The sequence below is a fragment of the Ovis aries genome, chromosome 14 (assembly GCF_016772045.2).
Source record: "Ovis aries strain OAR_USU_Benz2616 breed Rambouillet chromosome 14, ARS-UI_Ramb_v3.0, whole genome shotgun sequence".
NCBI classification, from domain to species: domain Eukaryota; kingdom Metazoa; phylum Chordata; class Mammalia; order Artiodactyla; family Bovidae; genus Ovis; species Ovis aries.
The window spans coordinates 65,496,461-65,515,034 of record NC_056067.1 but is presented as its reverse complement, the minus strand read 5'-3'; the positions used below and the strand labels follow the sequence as shown (position 1 = coordinate 65,515,034).

The following is an 18,574-nucleotide window of genomic DNA, read 5'->3' as shown; positions in this document are numbered from 1 at the left end:
GTTTTTGAAATAATCAAAATCCCACGGGAATGTATGGGGGAAAAAAACCCTGAGTTCTATTCAGTGAGGGAAGGAAAATGCCTACTGGGGATTTTTAAATTGATTTAAAGGCTTTTTGCAAAACATGATTTCTTCCCATAACTCAGCACTGAGGGCAGGGAAACTGAAGGAAAAAGCAGAGTGAGGAGAGTTAGAAAGTATATCCACAGATGTACAAATGAGTAAGTATGTATTTTCAATTTGTTCTATATTTTGAGACATTAATATATATCCTAGGAGTTTCAGACATGTTTCTAGGAATATGGAATATGTCAGTGCACAACATTTAAATACATATGTCCCTGCTGGAACTTAGTATTTGATAGAAAAATACAATAAGCAGTTCTTCTATTTAAGTTGCATAGTGTCATAGAAGGTGATGGTTCCTAAGGAAGTAAGGGCAGCAAATGGGTGATTAAAAAAAAAAAATAATAATGAGTTTATGAGTCCAGTCACTGAGTGTCCATATGTGGACTACTAGCGAAGATGAAAACTAAGGACATACTATAGATGGTTTATTTCCTCCTTTCCAATTGCTTCATATTTTTATTTTGCCTTTTAATGAAATTGGAACTCCAGGATAATGCTGAATTGAGAACAATGAGCAGCTGTCCTTCTTTTATGCTAATAGGAATATTTTAATAATGGTTCAAAAATACAGTATTTATAACTTTTTGTAGATTTATAAAATGATTAAGAAGGATTGCTTCTATCTGCAGTTTGATATCTCTCTCGGTGTACTAGCACTGAACAATTCACAAAGGAAAAAAATTTAATTCCCATTCATAGTATTACCAGATTTAGAAAACCCATATGCAAGACCAATAAAAAGAAATCTAAAAACACTGTTAACAAAAATTAAGATCTAAATAAAAGGAGACTTATCATGTTTATGGATTGGGACACTCAGTATTTCTTCCTAAATTGAAAATTAAGGAAATGTCCTGGTGGTCCACTGGTTAGAACTCTTGTGTTTTCACTGCCATTGCCTCGGTTGAGGGACTCTAGATCCTGTAAGCCAAATAGCATGGCCAAAAATCAAAAATAAAAACAAATCAATGCAATCCCAGTCAAACTCCTAGTAGGATTTTTGTACTGTATAAACTAGAAGGTGGATTCTACACTTCATATGAAAAGCAAAGATCCAAGAATGACTATGAAGACTTTGAAGAAAAAAAAAAGGAAGTCAAGGGAGTACACAACTTTGATTTCAAGACATATTATGAAAACAAATTAGTCAATACATGAAAATACTGGCATAAATAAAGTAGGTAAATGCAACAGAATAGAAATTCCAAAAATAAACATACATAAATGATTCACCTTCAATAAAGTACTAAAGCAATTCAGGGGAAAGATGTAATCTTTAAATCACTATCATGGCAGGAACTGGGTGTCCATATTTTAAAAAATAATCTCCACAATTAACTGAAAATAATTCCCTTACATCAGTAAAAACCCCAAACCATAAAAGTTATAGGAGGAAGCAAGGGAAAAAGTAAAGAGAATAACAAATTAGACTACAATAAAATTAAAAACTTTTTCTCTGGATAAGTGATTGAAAAGACAAAACCAGTTCTGGAAGACTGTATTGCTAGGTATTTCCATTAGAGTACCTTAATCAGTAAGCAATGACAAAATGTCAAAACTCACTAATTAGAACAAGTTATATGAACAGAAATGTCAAGAATGATATGTGGTTGGAAATCAACACATGGAAGACCACTTGGCATCACATCATTAGAGAAATGCAAATTAAAATCACTTGGTCCCACTATGCAACTGTGGTGTCACTAAAATGGGAAAGCCTGAACATACCAAGTGAGAATGTAAAGGACAGGATCTTGGCTTATGGTGCTTCTGATGAGACTATAAAAGGACACCACCACTTTCAGAAGAGTTGGACTGACCTACATGAGTGTAACATTCACTTACTCTATGACGAGGAGTTGTGCTACTAGATATTAACTCAAGTGAAGGAAAGCATGAGTCCAGAAGGCATTTCTCCAGTGTGACCATTGGTGGCGCAGTGGTAAAGAGTCCGCCTGCCAATACAAGAGGCATGGGTTCAGTCCTTTGGGCTGAAGATCCCATGGAGTAGGAAATGGCAACCCAATCCAATAGTCTTGCCTGGAGAGTCCCATGGACAGAGGAGCCTGGCAGGCTATAGTTCACAGGGTTGCAAAGAGTTGGACATGATAGAGCGACTGAGTGCACACACACACACACACACACACAATCATGACCTTGGAGCTGTGTACAAAGAACTACACGCATAAGGCCTTTCTCCACTGTGGGTTCTCTGGTGGACAATTAGACTTGTTTTGTAACTGTAAGGCTTCCCACACTCATTGCACTGAAAGGGCTTCACTCCAGTGTGGATCCTCTGGTGGACAATTAGACTTGTTTTGTTACTGTAGGGCTTTCCACATTCACTGCACTGGAAAGGCTTTGCTCTAGTGTGGACGTTTTGGTGGCTAATTAGTGTGTTCTTCAGCTTGAAGGCTTTCCCACATTCATTGCACACATAGGGTCTTTCTCCAGTGTGGATTCTCTGGTGCTCATCGAGTGTGATTTTCCTCTTGAACCCTTTCCCACATTCACTGCACTCATAACGCCTCTGTGAAGTGTGAACATTCTGGTGTTTGTTGAGGGCAAAGCTGCTCATAAACAAATTCCCACATTTCTTACAGGCATAAACTTTTTCTCCACTGTGGATTCTCTGGTGGACAATAAGACTCTTTTTGTTGACATAAGCTTTCCCACACTCACCACACATATAAGGCCTTTCTCCAGTGTGAGTTCTCTGGTGGATAATAAGACTTGTTTTGTAACTAAAGGACTTCCCACATTCAGTGCACTTAAAAGGCTTTTCTCCAGTGTGTATTCTCTGGTGCACAAGGAGTTTATTTCTGTACAGGAAGAGCTTCCCACATTCACTGCACTTATGAGGTTTCTCTCCAGTGTGGACTTTTTGGTGCTGGACAAGTGAATCCTTGCGGGCATAAGCTTTCCCACATTCCTGACACTCATAGGGTCTTTCTCCAGTGTGGACTCTTTGGTGCTGAACAAGCTTACATTTGTAGATGAAGACTTTCCCACATTTACTGCAATCGAAAGGCTTTTCTCCTGTGTGAACTCTCCGATGATGAGAGAGACCCCCCCGGAGTCTAAAGAATTTCCCGCAATCATTGCACTTATATGGCTTTTCTCCGGTGTGAACTCTCAGGTGCTCTGTGAATTTGTACTTCTTACTGAAGGCTTTGCCACATTCGCTGCATTTGTAATGCCCTTGCCCAGGGTGAGAGGCTCCCCTGCTCTGCCTGCTTCTGCGTGGATGCTCTCCATCGTGGGAGGGCTGGTGCTGGAGAAAGCCAAGGCTACCGAGGAAATCCTCCTCAACCTCTCCACATGTGAACACAGTGTCAGGTACAAAGATCTTGCAGCTTGTCACGAGCAAGGCCCCATTCTCGTCCTTCCTGAGACGTTTCTCTCCACTTAGCTGTGTCTGGCACTGCTGCAAGTGAGAAGTGAGCATTTTCCCAGAAGCCCCAGAAGAGGGCAGGGTTTTCTCCACCAGAGCACACATGTCAGTGGAAGTGACAGCCTTCAGGATAGATGAGTCCACCCGTGGATGCCTGTCTCGTGTCACTTGCTCTGCAGAAACACATTGTTCAGAACCGGCCTCTTCGGTATCTCCTCCACGCCAACACCCTGAAACCATAAAAAATGCTGGTAAGTATGGAGACTCTGGTGGGGAAGGATACATGTAGGAATGAGCCCATGGGTTTGTGTTCAAAACAAGGGAGGAAGGGTCAAGCGGTAGAAGGGGATACTATGCATTTCTTAGCCCCTGGTGGTCACAAAAATAGAAATGTTTCAAACCAAGGAGAACACGGGATATGGAGCTGTGCCAGGAGGAGACCCTGGAACAACTCAGTCCTTGGCCAGTGGCAGTCAGCAGGGTTTTCTGGTGGAGACAAGTGTCAGCTCTGTAGAACTGACGTGTGTCCTAATCCAGGAAAATGCAATTATATCTGTTTGCCTGGTGTTCAAATACCATACAAGAAAACATGCAACTTTAAAACCACATTAAACATATACGATATACTAAACACATAATATGGGAGAACATTTCAAAGAGAGAGGGAGAGGGCAGATGTGGAGGACACTAAGGCAGAAGACAGAGAGAGGTGAGAAGTCACAGTGAAAGGATAAGTGGGCCAAGTGTCCAAACAGGGAAGAAAAGAAAGAAAAGAGAGTGACCAGGATGAATCTGGGGACTAAAACACCAGTGAACAAAGGACATTTCCCTGTAGGATTAGAAATGACCTATAATGTGCGGTCCTACAGCCCCTGCTCACCAGGCCCAGGATCCAGTAACCCTCTTCCAATGACTAGAGAAGTGTCTACCTCATCAGGGACCCAGGGCCACCTCCATCCCCAGGTCAGGTAGGGTGACTGTGAAACTTACTAGATCAAAGGCCTGAAGAGAAAATGGGGCCATTATGAGAAAGACACTGGCCCAGGGTCAATCAACCAATGACAGACTTCAGGAAAAAAAATATATATATATATTCTTCCAAAAATAACCTAGTGTTGACCATAAATGCTAACCACGTCTCTAATTCCTGAGACAAGCAGTGCATACAGACAGGGTTAAAACCTGTGACATCGATTTTCCACCCAGCACAACAGCCAATACACAAGCGATGGCAACGCAAACTGGAAGTGGACAGTTAACAGGGCTCCGAGACCAAACTCTTCTGTGAAAGGCTTCAGGGCATGTGCTACAGGACTAGACATGCACAGGTTGGGGCACAAAGCTGAAATGCCAGGAAGCCAGGGAAGGAAGCAGTGTCCATGGCCCAGGCTGGGAAGGCTGGAGTGAGCCAAGCAGAGAGAAGGGCCGAGCCCAGCACGAGCGGTGTGTGCGGACGCAGTTCTTACCCAGGGAGGCTATCAGGGACAGGTTCTCCAGCATGACGTCATAGTACAGGAGTCTCTGAGCCTCGCCGAGGAGCCCCCACTCCTCCTGGGAGAAGGACACCGCCACGTCCTCAAAGGTCACATGGCCCTGTCAGGAGGGGGACACGAGTTCACAGCGGCCTCTGTAACCAAAAACACTCCCCCCAACCCCCTCAGGCTTCATGGCACCAACACCGTGACCTGAGGGCCTGAATCTGACATGGTCCACCTGCGGTCCACCTGCTCAGGAGTATCTTCACACCTGGACCCTGCCCCCACCTGATCTCCAGATGTGTGTCTAGTTGTACACCTGACACCTCCCGTGAGACACCCCTGCCACATCTCAGACTCAGCATGAGGATACCTAATTCTGGACAGTCCTGCTCATCACTCCTACTTTTTGTTGGCTGCACCAGCTCTTATTTGTGGCATGTGGGATCTAGTTCCCTGACCAGGGATCGAACCCTGGGCCCCCTACATTGGGAGCGCAGAGTCTTGGCCCCTGGACCACCAAGGAAGTCCCGTCACTCCTACTTCTCACTTCCCGTCTCAGACACAGTGTCCCTACTCTCACTTAAAGGCAGACATCGTGGTGTCATGTCAGGCGACTGTCTCTCACCCTGCACAGCAGAAAATCATGCAGCTCCTCAGGCTGCCACCCCAGGAAAGGCTCTGCTCTGTCTTCATCCACCCACACCCTGGGTCCTGCAGTTTCCTGGACACACCGGACTTGGTCTCACCTTCAGGCACACACACAGGCTGGCTCTAGTCCCAGGAATATCTCACCACCTCACCTTCTCCAGTGGATACAGGAGACCACCTCAGTACCACTTCACGGGTCCTGTGCCTGAGGTGACCCCAGGGCCAGAACTAAAGCCCAACAACCCAAGGATGACTGTCTCCTGCATCTGTGTGTCAACACCAGGGGTGGGATGACGTCAGGAGATGTACTGAGGCTTCTTCCACTTACCTGTCCAGGGACCATAAAAGTTGCTGCTACCATGGGAACCTGTGAAAAGAGGGAGGGGAGGATCTGAGATCAGGGTCATCTTGGTGAGGATGGAAAGGCGGAACTGTGTCCTCCTTTCCCTTTCCTGCAGATGAGTCACCTCAGGCTGACCTCTGACCTCACAGCTATAACCTGACAACTCAGATAGCCTTTAATAAAGACCCAACCTCCTTGAATTTCAGTGTCTTCAGGTGTAAAAGGGCAACACTTAAGAGGTCTATCTCCTAATGTTGTGTAAACATCAAATGCATTATTAACGTCTCCCAGACTAAGATTCACTATGACATAACACAGGATTAAGGTCCGGCTAGTCAAGGCTATGGTTTTTCCTGTGGTCATGTATGGATGTGAGAGTTGGACTGTGAAGAAGGATGAGCGCTCAAGAATTGATGCTTTTGAACTGTGGTGTTGGAGAAGACTCTTGAGAGTCCCTTGGACTACAAGGAGATCCAACCAGTCCACTCTGAAGGAGATCAGCCCTGGGATTTCTTTGGAAGGAATGATGCTAAAGCTGAAGCTCCAGTACTTCGGACACCTCATGCGAAGAGTTGACTCATTGGAAAAGACTCTGATGCTGGGAGGGATTGGGGGCAGGAGGAGAAGGGGACGACAGAGGATGAGATGGCTGGATGGCATCACGGACTTGATGGGCGTGAGTCTGAGTGAACTCCAGGAGTTGGTGATGGACAGGGAGGCCTGGCGTGCTGCGATTCATGGGGTCGCAAAGAGTTGGACACGACTCAGCGACTGAACTGAACTGAAGATTTCTATAAATGTTTTTTTTTTTTTTTTAATCAGGATTTCCTTACATATCTTTCAAGGCTTTCTGAGACAAAGTATCTCTTTTCTACCACCAATTATTTGATTTCATGACAGAATTCACTCTTATTATTATACTCCCTAAAATACATGACCATAGGTTTAAGAGCTCAGTCCCATAAACTGCCCTCTTCTGAGAAGCCAGTTCCAATCCCTGGCCCTCAGGCTACCAGTACTTCGGTCAAACTGGCTACAAATCCAGGAATTCCCCTGAACCTGTCAGTATTGCTAATTTGATCAAATAACCTATGAAAGCTAGGAAAACACTTTTCTCACTTCTGGCTTACCGTAATGGATACAACTTAGAACAGCCCAATGGAAGGGATGTCTAGGTCTAGGTAGTGCGGGTAGAAGGCAGAAGGGGGTTTCAGGCCCTGTCAGTACATGCCACCCTCCCAGGACTTCCATCATTTCAAGGTGTTCGGCAATCTTGAGGCTCCTTGAATTTCATTCCTCAGCAATTTTTATACATAATCTCCAGTTCCCCTCTGATTCTTGGGAACTTCCATGTGGGGCTGAGAATTTAGCCTTCTATTCCCCTTATTTCCTGGTGACCAGTCCAATTCTAAGTCACCTCAATTATAAATAAACGCCTGTGTGAAACAGGGGCAAGTTTTAACAAAGAACAGTCCTAAAGCTAGGAAATTCCAAGGAGCCCAAGATAAAACCTAAACATATGTATATTATTATAGCACAGATATTCATTCTCATTTTAAACAGTGAGTACTTGCTTATACAAGATTAACTTGTTAAATCCATATATTTTTAACCTTATAGTTTCCCGGAAAAGCTTAGGCACCTATGCCCTTAACTGAACCTAAGATTGACTGACTGGTCAGCATCGCCCAATTTTTGTGGCTCCAAAAGGAATAGACAGTCATCTGGCTGAGTATTCCTCACAGTCAATGTACACAACCTCACCCCTCCTTCTCCACCTCCTTCCCAGCCAAAGCTCTTTACTCCTTATACCCACCCTTGCTTTCTTAGAAAGCCCTAGAGCCTCAGGACCCTCCCATTTTCAGGCAGCAGTCCTATCCACTCTGCCCTCGAGCCCCACCTCTTCTTTCATCTCAGGTCCTCTTTCACAGAAAAGTGAAACGATTTTCCCACCTAAATTTGAGATCCCGACTTAGGTGTCACCACAAGGACATCCTTGAGCCAGTGACCTCCTCCCTCAATTCCAGACTATAGATTCTACCAGCCCCTACATTACCTCAATTTTGGAATCTCAGAAATAGCATGTCTCAAATTCAACTTTTCTTCTCTCCCTAAAACTGACTTCTCACATCAGTGTGGCCTCTGGTCGTAAAGAAAACCTTTATTGTCCTTTACTCTGTCTTTAGCTCAGAGCCACATTTACTTCACCAGCCAATCGTGCCAATTACCTGTAAGGCTTATTAGGAATACTACCTGTTACGTTCCTTTGGAAAAAAAAATAAATAAACAGAAACCTCAATTAGAGTTGGCACACCAGAAGAGGGAGCCCTCACTGACCTGAGACAAGAATGGTATTCCAGAGGAAGAGTCTCCTCTTTCCTGGAAAGGACTCAGCCAATGAAAAGCCATGGGCTCTTTGGTGCCTACAGCCCTTTTAACTTCTTTTGTAATCTCTATAAAAGTGTTAGCTCCCCCATAGTCACACACCCCAGTTGCAATTCCCCGAATGGTCCTGAAAATTAAAAAAAAAAATTTTAAGCCTATTTTTGTGTGCGAAATACAAGGCAGGCTATTTGTTTCAGGTCAGCAACTTCCATACCCACCACTCTCGTCCATAAAACATCTTACTCCAGATTCTAACTCAGAAGCCTCCCCCAGGTCTCCCCGCCTCCACTCTCATCTTCTCCTCCCCAGTCTGTACTCCTCGGGGCTGGCTTTGAAATACTTTAAAACTCAAACGTCTTCCTAATTTATCCGCAACCCTCCATGCCTCCCAGAATGCTGTCGGCCCAGCTGACCCAGACGATTGACTCCTCTTTATATGCCCTGTCCCTGCGGAGAGGACTCCAACCCCAAGTTTCCCAAATGCTCCGGCTCGTGTGCGCCTCCAAGGATAGGCACGTGCCGGGCCCACGGCCTTTAACACCCCACCTCAGCACACAGCGTGTCAGAAATGGGACCGCCACACACGCACGCCTAAAGTTCTGCAGACGGGCCTAAGCCGCGGCGCTGCGAGCAGGAGACCCTCATGGGGGCTCGAGGATCCGGAGACGGAACTGTCACCTGGGCCGGGTCCTGCAGCGCGTCGGTTGCCATAGGACCCTGCGGGCGCAGTGGTGCCAGCAGACGCGCGAGATAATGGCGAAGACCTGGGCCGAAAATCCTGGAAGTGTCCTGAAATCCGCTCACTCCTGTGCACTGTGGACGGCGCCCCTTGGGTTCTTCCCAGTTTCTCTAAGGCCGGCTGCACCAGTTATTTAGAGTCTCAGGTTTTGCTGTCGGCAGCAAAAGCCGTCAAACGACCGCCATCAAAAAGACGCCGGAAGTCCCACCCCCTCCTATTTCGCAATCCCGGAAGAGCCCGAGTTTGGGGGCTTCATTGGTGCGGAGAACAAGGCTGACCGGCGCGTGGTCTTCTGGGTAGTGTAGTTCCCTCGCTTCCGGTTTGAGTTACAAACCCCTCCGGCTCTCGCCTTACCATGTTCTGACGAGAGTACAAGTTAAAAAGTAGACCCAAGAAAGCCTTTAGGTACAGTCTTTACAAAATTCTGATTTAACTACCATTTCTCAGCTAGAAGTTAATACAGGTTTAGCAAACAAGCGTTTCCCTCGTGAAAAGACTGAGAGTAGCCACAGTCCTCAGTTTTTATTGCTTTTTTATGAAAATCTTGAGAAATTTTCAAGTAAAATCAAGTCAGTATGATTTGAAGGGAAAAAATTTAAAGGGAATTATATGCAACAAAATATCTCGGTGTATTTCATTACTGGCAAACAGAAAAACCATATGGTCAGATAATAAACTCTGTAACGGGTGCTGTGGACCTAACTAAACCCCAGAGGCAATACCGTTGCCCGACACGTTTACACAGGATCAGAGAGTTACAATTGCGAACACATATTCAAATAGCCACACTAAAGGTGTCCTGATAGGGAATAAACGTCAGGGAGTTTTAAGGCAAAGAGAGGTTTGTATCACAAAGAATTTTAATTGCAGCTGGACTCAGAAGCTAGAGTATGGTAGCCAAACAGGGTAGAACAGGGTTGAGTGCCAAGGCCATCACTAGAGGAAGATGTAAGCCCTTTGTTGTGGCAAGTTTTAGGCATTCTTTCTGAGTCCTTGGAATATTTACCCTTTGGACCAGGTCAAAGTTCATAGTTTTACCTGGTGGGGAGGGGCAAGAGGTGCACTAATTAACATGTTCAGTTCAGTTCAGTCACTCAGTCCTGTCCGACTCTTTGCAACACCATGGACTGCAGCACACTAGGCTTCCCTGTCCATCACTAACTTCCAGAGCTTGCTCAAACCCATGTCCATCGAGCCAGTGATGCCATCCAACCATCTCATCCTTTGTCGACCCCTTCTCCTATCATCTTCAATCTTTCCCAGTATCAGGGTCTTTTCAAATGAATCAGCTCTTCGTATCAGGTGGCCAAAGTATTGGAGTTTCAATTTCAACATCAGTCCTTCCAATGACTATTCAGGACTGATTTCCCTTAGGATGGACTGGTTGGATATCCTTGCAGTCCAAGGGACTCTCGAGAGTGTTCTCCAATACCACAGCTCAAAAGCATCAATTCTTCAAAGAAAGTTCTCAGCTTTCTTTATAATCCAACTCTCTCATTCATACATGACTACTGGAAAAACCATAGCTTTGACTAGACGGACCGTTATTGGCAAAGTAATGTCTTTGCTTTTTAATATGCTGTCTAGGTTGGTCATAACTTTTCTTCCAAGGAGGAAGCATCTTCTAATTCCATACTGCAGTCACCATCTGCCATGATTTTGGAGCCCCCCAAAATAAAGTCTGTCACTGTTTCCCCATCTATTTGCCATGGAGTGATGGGACCAGATGCCATGATCTTAGTTTTCTGAACATTGAGTCTTAAGCCAAATTTTTCACTCTCCTCTTTCACTTTCAAGAGTCTCTTTAGTTTTTCACTTTTCTCCATAAGGGTGCTATCATCTGCATATCTGAGGTTATTGATATTTCTCGCAGTAATCTTGATTTCAGTCTGTGCTTCATCCAGTCCAGCATTTCTCATGGTGTACTCTGCATATAAGTTAAATAAGCAGGGTAACAACATACAGCTTTGACATACTCCTTTCCGATTTTGGAACCATTCTGTTGTTCCATGTCCTGTTCTAACTCTTCTTAACCTGCATATAGGTTTTGCAGAAGGCATGTCAGGTGGTCTGGTATTCCAGTCTCTTTAAGAATTTTTCACAGTGTGTTGTGTGATCTACACAGTCAAAGACTTTGGCATAGTCAAGAAACCAGAGGTCAAGAATAAACCCGTGGCCACAGGACTGGAAAAGGAGAATTTTCATTCCAATCCCAAAGAAAGGCAATGCCAATGAATGCTCAAACTACCACACAGTTGTACTCATCTCACATGCTAGCAAAGTAACGCTCAAAGTTCTCCAAGCCAGGCCTCAACAGTACATGAACCCTGAACTTGCAGATGTTCAAGCTGGATTTAGAAAAGGCAGAGGAACCAGAAATCAAATTGCCAACATCTGTTGGATCATTGAAAAAGCAAGAGAGTTCCAGAAAACCATCTACTTCTGCTTTATTGACTATGCCAAAGCCTTTGATTGTGTGGATCAAAACAAACTATGAAATTAACATTTTAGTTAATTAGTTAACTATCCAGCTCCATGTTAGTGTTAGTCACTCAGTCATGTCTGACTCTTTGCAACCCCATGGACTGTAGCCCGCCAGGCTCCTCTGTCCGTGGGATTCTCCAGGCAAGAATACTGGAGTGGATTGCCATGCCCTACTCCAGGGAGCTCCATGTTCATCTCCCCCCGCCCTTTTTTTTTTTTTTTTTTTGCCTAATTGCCCTGTATGCAGGATCCCAGCTCCAACCAAGGATCAAACCCTTGCCCTCTGTACTGGGAGCACAGAGTCTTAACCACTGGAAAACCAAGGAAATCCTAGATAAAAGATATTCTTGATTGCTGTATTTGGTTGCATTGGTTCACATATTATACTTTAAATTCACTTACAGATGATTGTCAAGTCAGAGAACTCTATCAAGTAAATTTCATTAGGTTGAGAGGCCACAGAGCCCTACCCCTGGAAGGCAGCATAGAATTCATCCCTCAGGAAGCCTCAGTGATTCAAGACTGGGACTCTCTCCACCATTCCCAGTGAAATAGATTTCAGTATCAGTTCAGTCACTCAGTCATGTCTGACTCTTTGTGACCCCATGAACCACAGCACGCCAGGCCTCCCTGTCCATCACCAACTCCCGGAGTCCACCCAAACCCATGTCCATTGCGTCGGTGATGCCATCCAACCATCTCATCCTCTGTCGTTCCCTTCTCCTCCTGCCCTCAATCTTTCCCAGCATCAGGGTCTTTTCAAATGAATCAGCTCTTCACACTAGGTAGCCAAAGTATTGGAGTTTCAGCTTCAACAACAGTTCTTCTAATGAACACCCAGGACTGATCTCCTTTAGGGTGGACTGGTTGGATCTCCTCGCAGTCCAAGGGACTCTCAAGAGTCTTCTGCAACACCACAGTTCAAAAGCATTAACTCTTTGGCACTCAGCTTTCTTTATAGTCCAACTCTCACATCCATACATGACCACTGGAAAAACCATAGCCTTGAATAGACAGACCTTTGTTGACAAAGTAATGTCTCTGCTTTTTCATATGCTGTCTAGGTTAATCATAACTCTCCTTCCAAGGAGTAAGCATCTTTTAATTTGATGGCTTCAGTCACCATCTGCAGTGATTTTGGAGCCCCAAAAAATAAAGTCAGCCACTATTTCCACTGTTTCCCCATCTGTCACGAAGTGGTGGGACCAGACGCCATGATCTTGGTTTTCTGAACGTTGAGCTTTAAGCCAACTTTTTCACTCTCCCCTTTCACTTTCATCAAGAGACTCTTTAGTTCTTCTTCACTTTCTGCCATAAGGGTGGTGTTATCTGCATATCTGAGTTAGGTTAGGTTCAGTCGCTCAGTCGTGTCCAACTCTTTGCGACCCCATGAATAGCAGCACGCCAGGCCTCCCTGTCCATCACCATCTCCTGGAGTTCACTCAGACTCACGCCCATCGAGTCCATGATGCCATCCAGCCATCTCATCCTCGGTCGTCCCCTTCTCCTCCTGCCCCCAATCTCTCCCAGCATCAGAGTCTTTTCCAATGAGTCAACTCTTCGCATGAGGTAGCCAAAGTACTGGAGTTTCAGCTTTAGCATCATTCCTTCCAAAGAAATCCCGGGGCTGATCTCCTTCAGAATGGACTGGTTGGATCTCCTTGCAGTCCAAGGGACTCCCAAGAGTCTTCTCCAACACCACAATTCAAACACATCAATTCTTCGGTGCTCAGCCTTCTTTACTGTCCAACTCTCACATCCATACATGACCACAGGAAAAACCATAGCCTTGACTAGATGGACCTTAGTCGGCAAAGTAATGTCTCTGCTTTTGAATATACTATCTAGGTTGGTCATAACTTTTCTTCCAAGGAGTAAGCGTCTTGAGGTTATTGATATTTCTCCCAGCAATCTTGATTCCAGCTTGTGCTTCATCCAGCCCAGTATTTCTCATGATGTACTCTGCATATAAATTAAATAAGTAAGGTGACAATATAGAGTCTTGATATACTCCTTTTCCTATTTGGAACCAGTCTGTTTTTCCATGTCTATTTCTAACTGTTGCTTTCAATCTCATATAAAACCTCAAGATCAACTGGCTGCCTCTGGCTCTCAAGCCATTAATGACCTTAAAGAACATGACTGGGTTGTGACGGAAGACTCTAAACTCCTAGTCTTATTTGGTAAGAACCTCTATGGCATGTGGACAACCTAAAGCTCTCTCCTTGGCTGCACATTTTTCCTCATTCCTCGCTGATGTCAACTACAAATTGGCACTTGCCAAGAGCATTTGCCAGAGACGGAGGAACAACAGCTACAAATGCATTTACCATCTGCCTTCCCTGGTGATTCAGATGGTAAAGAATCTGCCTGCAATGAGGGAGAAAGTGAAAGTGGAAAAGTGAAAGTGAAGTTGTGTCCGACTCTTTGCAACCCGTGGACTGTAGCCTACCAAGCTCCTCCGTTCATGGGATTCTCCAGGAAAGAATACTGGAGTGGATTGCCATTTCCTTCTCCAGGGGATCTTCCTGACCCGGGGATCGAACCCAGGTCTCCCACATTGCAGGCAGACGCTTTAACCTCTGCACCACCAGGGAGAACTAGGTTTAACCCCTGGGTGGGGAAGATCCCCTGGAGAAGGAAATGGCAACCCATTCCAGTACTTTTGCCTGGAGAATCCCATGGACAGAGGAGCCTGATGGGCTACAGTCACAGTTCAGTTCAGTCACTCAGTCATGTCCAACTCTTTGCGACCCCATGGACTGCAGCATGCCAGTCTTCCCTGTCCAGCATCAACTCCGAGTTTGCTCAAACTCATGTCCATCGGGTCGGTGATGCTATCCAACTGTAACAGGAGGGAAAGGGGCAGGCAGGGCACAAATTTTTAAAGAATGACATAGCCCAAGGACACAACATAAATGTGTCTGATCTGACTCTTTGTGACCCCATGGATTGTAGCCTATCAGGCTCCTCCGTCCATGGGATTTTCCAGGCAAGAGTGCTGGAGTGGATTGCCATTTCCTTCTCCAGGGGATCTTCCCGACCCAGGGATCGAACCTGGGTCTCCCTCATTGCAGGCAGACGCTTTACCGTCTGAGCCACCAGGGAGCTCATAACATAAACCGGCTATGCCCGATGCAGGATACAGCATGCTTGGGGCTGGTGCACGGGGATGACCCAGAGAGATGTTATGGGGAGGGATGTGGGAGGGGGGTTCATGTTTGGGAACGCATGTACACCGGTGGTGGATTCACGTCAATGTATGGCAAAACCAATACAGTATTGTAAAGTAAAATAAAGTAAAAATAAAAATTTTTTAAAAAAAGAATCAAATGGGACCAAGATTTCAGACAAGACTAGACCTTGATCCTCAATCAGTAAGTGAAATGACACACCCAGAGGTGCCATGAGAGGTCCAAGGCACTGTCAAAAGACCAAGGAGTGAGCGGTGGCCCAAATCCTGGAAATCTCCACCCCTTCCCAAAAATAGTTGGAATAATCCTCCTACTCATTAACATGTAAAATTATCAAGACTATAAAAACTAACCACGCCACATTTCAGGGCCACACTAGCCCTCAGTGATGGCCCATACTCTGTCTGTGGAGTGTGCTTCTCCCTGAATCTAAATAAATCCACTTCTTACCTATCACTTGGTCATCACTGAATTCTTTCTGTCGTGAGACATCAAGGACCTGAGCTTCATTAGGTCCTGAAACCAGCTACTGTGGGTTTTGGCTGGGTTTGAGTCCCAAATTGAGGTAAACAGACTCATAATCATCTCAACCTCTTTTGCCCCTTCTCCTGCCTTCAGTCTTTCCCAGTACCAGGGTCTTTTCCAGTGAGTCAGTAATTCGCATCAGTGGCCAAAGTACTGGTGTTTCAGCTTCAGCATCAGTCCTTCCAATGAATATTCAGAACTGATTTCCTTTCTGATGTACTGATCGGATCTCCTTGCTGTCCAAGGGACTCTCAAGAGTCTTCTCCAGCACCACAGTTCAAAAGCACCAATTCTCCAGCACTTAGCCTTTTTTTATGGCCCAACTCTCACATCCATACATGACTACTGGAAAAACCATAGCTTTGGCTATCACGGAGACTTGTTGGCAAAGTAATGTCTCTGCTTTATAATATGCTGCCTAGTTTGAGCATAGCTTTTCTTCCAAGGAGCAAGTGTCTTTTATTTCATGGCTGCAGTCACTATCTGCAGTGATTTTGGAGACCAAGAAAATAAAGCCTCTCACTGTTTCCATTGTTTCCCCATCTATTTGCCATGAAGTGACAGGACCGGATGCCATGATCTTCAGTTCAGTTCAGTCGCTCAGTCGTGTCCGACTCTTTGCGACCCCATGAATCGCAGCACGCCAGGCCTCCCTGTTCATCACCAACTCACGGAGTTCACTCAGACTCACGTCCATGAAGTCCGTGATGCCATCCAGCCATCTCATCCTCGGTCGTCCCCTTCTCCTCCTGCCCTCAATCCCTCCCAGCATCAGAGTCTTCTCCAATGAGTCAACTCTTCGCATGAGGTGGCCACAGTACTGGAGTTTCAGCTTTAGCATCGTTCCTTCCAAAGAAATCCCAGGGTTGATCTCCTTCAGAATGGACTGGTTGGATCTCCTTGCAGTCCAAGGGACTCTCAAGAGTCTTCTCCAACACCACAGTTCAAAAGCATCAATTCTTCGGCGCTCAGCCTTCTTCACAGTCCAACTCTCACATCCATACATGACCACAGGAAAAACCATAGCCTTGAGTAGACGGACCTTAGTCGGCAAAGTAATGTCTCCGCTTTTGAATATACTATCTAGGTTGGTCATAACTTTTCTTCCAAGGAGTAAGCGTCTTTTAATTCCATGGCTGCAGTCACCATCTGCAGTGATTTTGGAGCCCCCCAAAATAAAGTCTGACACTGTTTCCACTGTTTCCCCATCTATTTCCCATGAAGGGATGGGACCGGATGCCATGATCTTCGTTTTCTGAATGTTGAGCTTTAAGCCAACTTTTTCGCTCTCCTCTTTCACTTTCATCAAGAGGCTTTTTAGCTCCTCTTCACTTTCTGCCATAAGGGTGGTGTCATCTGCATATTTAGGTTATTGGTATTTCTTCCGGCAATCTTGATTCCAGCTTGTGTTTCTTCCAGTCCAGCGTTTCTCATGATGTACTCTGCATAGAAGTTAAATAAGCAGGGTGACAATATACAGCCTTGACGTACTCCTTTTCCTATTTGGAACCAGTCTGTTGTTGCATGTCCAGTTCTAACTGTTGCTTCCTGACCTGCATACAGATTTCTCAAGAGGCAGGTTAGGTGGTCTGGTATTCCCATCTCTTAATATTCCCTCTTCTTAATATCTTCTGCTTCTGTTAGGTCCAGACCATTTCTGTCCTTTATCGAGCCCATCTTTGCGTGAAATGTTCCCTTGGTATCTCTAATTTTCTTGAAGAGGTCTCTAGTCTTTCCCATTCTGTTCTTTTCCTCTATTTCTTTGCATTGATTGCTGAAGAAGGCTTTCTTATCTCTTCTTTCTATTCTTTGGAACTCTGCATTCAGACGCTTATATCTTTCCTTTTCTCCTTTGCTTTTCACCTCTCTTCTTTTCACAACTATTTGTAAAGCCTCCCCAGACAGCCATTTTGTTTTTTGCATTTCTTTTCCATGGGGATGGTCTTGATCCCTGTCTCCTGTACAATGTCATGAACCTCATTCCATAGTTCATCAGGCACTCTGTCTATCAGATCTAGTCCCTTAAATCTATTTCTCAGTTCCACTGTATAATCATAAGGGATTTGATTTAGGTCATACCTGAATGATCAGCAGTTTTCCCTACTTTCTTCAATTTGAGTCTGAATTTCGTAATAAGGAGTTCATGATCTGAGCCACAGCCATGATCTTAGCGTTTTGAATGTTGGGTTTTCAGCCAGCTTTTTCACCCTGCGCTTAGTGAAAGCACAGGTGGAGCACAGGTTCTCGGCACTCCCTTCAGTAACTGCACAGGCTCAGTGGCTGCGGGGCACTGGCGCAGTTGCTTTGCCCACGTGGAATTTTCTCAGACCAGGGATCGCACCCATGTTCCCTGCATTGGCAAGTGGATTCTTAAATGCTGAATCACCAGGGAGGTGGGGATAAGTTGCCCCATTTCACACGTGCTCAGACTGTGATCACGGCAGCCAATGTCCTAGGAGGAAGTAGCAGTTAGTACGTTGCTCTTTTCCGATGTCTCGTGGTTGTTTTTTCTTTTTAATTGTATCTGCCCCGATCCGTTTGAAGCTAGTTTAGGTCGTCTGCCCACGCCCTTGGTGGCACTTCCGGCAGGGCTCGTGCATAGCGCCCTGCTTTTGCTCCAGACACCTCAGAAGCCATACCTGGGTGGTAGGTTTTTTGGCATCTGACTGTTTATAACTTGTCCTAACTTCACAGGCACAGTTATTTTCAGTCCCCTGTAGTTTCTTTGTGGGCTTCCCTGAGGGCTCAGCGGGTAAGGAATCTGCCTGCAACTCAGGAGACAACAGAAGACTCAGGTTGGAACCCTGGGTGGGGAAGATCTTCTGGAGAAATAAATGGCAACCCACTCCAGTATTCTATCTGGAGAATTCCATGGACAGAGGAGCCTGATGGGCTGCAGTCCATGGGGTCACAAGAGTCAGACATGGCTGAAGCAGCTGAGCTCTCACAGACATGCTATCCTGGGAGCCTGCTTAACTTAGTAGGAGGAAAGCCCAGAGACAAAGAGGGCCTCTAGACAACCAGCATTATTGTTGTACCCAGAGGGGCTACAGGCAAATGTCATGAGGGGACTTCATTGGTGCACTGGAATGTCACTAGGTCACAAGGGAGGACAAGAAGGGAAGCTAGTTCCGGGAGCCACAGCCTCATCACTCTGCCTTGGAATGTGGAATGAAGCAGGGCAAAGACTAATAGAGTTTAGCCAAGAAAATGCACTGGTCATAGCAAACACCCTCTTCCAACAACACAAGACAA

The 18,574-nt window shown here is 45.4% G+C and overlaps 1 protein-coding gene across 2 annotated transcripts; it reads right to left on the bottom strand.

The window, feature by feature from the left end:
* Positions 1–656: 656 nt before the first annotated feature.
* On the bottom strand, positions 657–9,322 carry LOC101115059 (zinc finger protein OZF-like). Of its 2 annotated transcripts, XM_042232570.2 has the most exons (5): positions 9,056–9,322; positions 8,330–8,504; positions 5,978–6,016; positions 4,990–5,116; positions 657–3,753 (listed from the first exon to the last, which is right to left on the bottom strand). In XM_042232570.2, exons 2-5 carry the CDS (start codon positions 8,399–8,401, stop codon positions 2,279–2,281), a joined length of 1,713 nt encoding a protein of 570 aa, XP_042088504.1. In that variant the 5' UTR covers positions 8,402–8,504; positions 9,056–9,322; the 3' UTR covers positions 657–2,278. The 2 variants fall into 2 exon arrangements, with proteins under 2 accessions (XP_042088504.1, XP_042088505.1); XM_042232571.2 differs by lacking the exon at positions 8,330–8,504.
* Positions 9,323–18,574: the final 9,252 nt, after the last annotated feature.

Bases quoted from the DNA above. Each gene is read 5' to 3' on its own strand.
- LOC101115059 (XM_042232570.2), bottom strand. From the start codon at position 8,401: ATGGCTTTTCATTGGCTGAGTCCTTTCCAGGAAAGAGGAGACTCTTCC. The intron at 6,017-8,329 runs GTCAGTGAGGGC...CTCTTTTCACAG, and splicing joins GAATACCATTCTTGTCTCAG to GTTCCCATGGTAGCAGCAAC. The intron at 5,117-5,977 runs GTAAGTGGAAGA...CCCTCCTGACAG, and splicing joins CTTTTATGGTCCCTGGACAG to GGCCATGTGACCTTTGAGGA.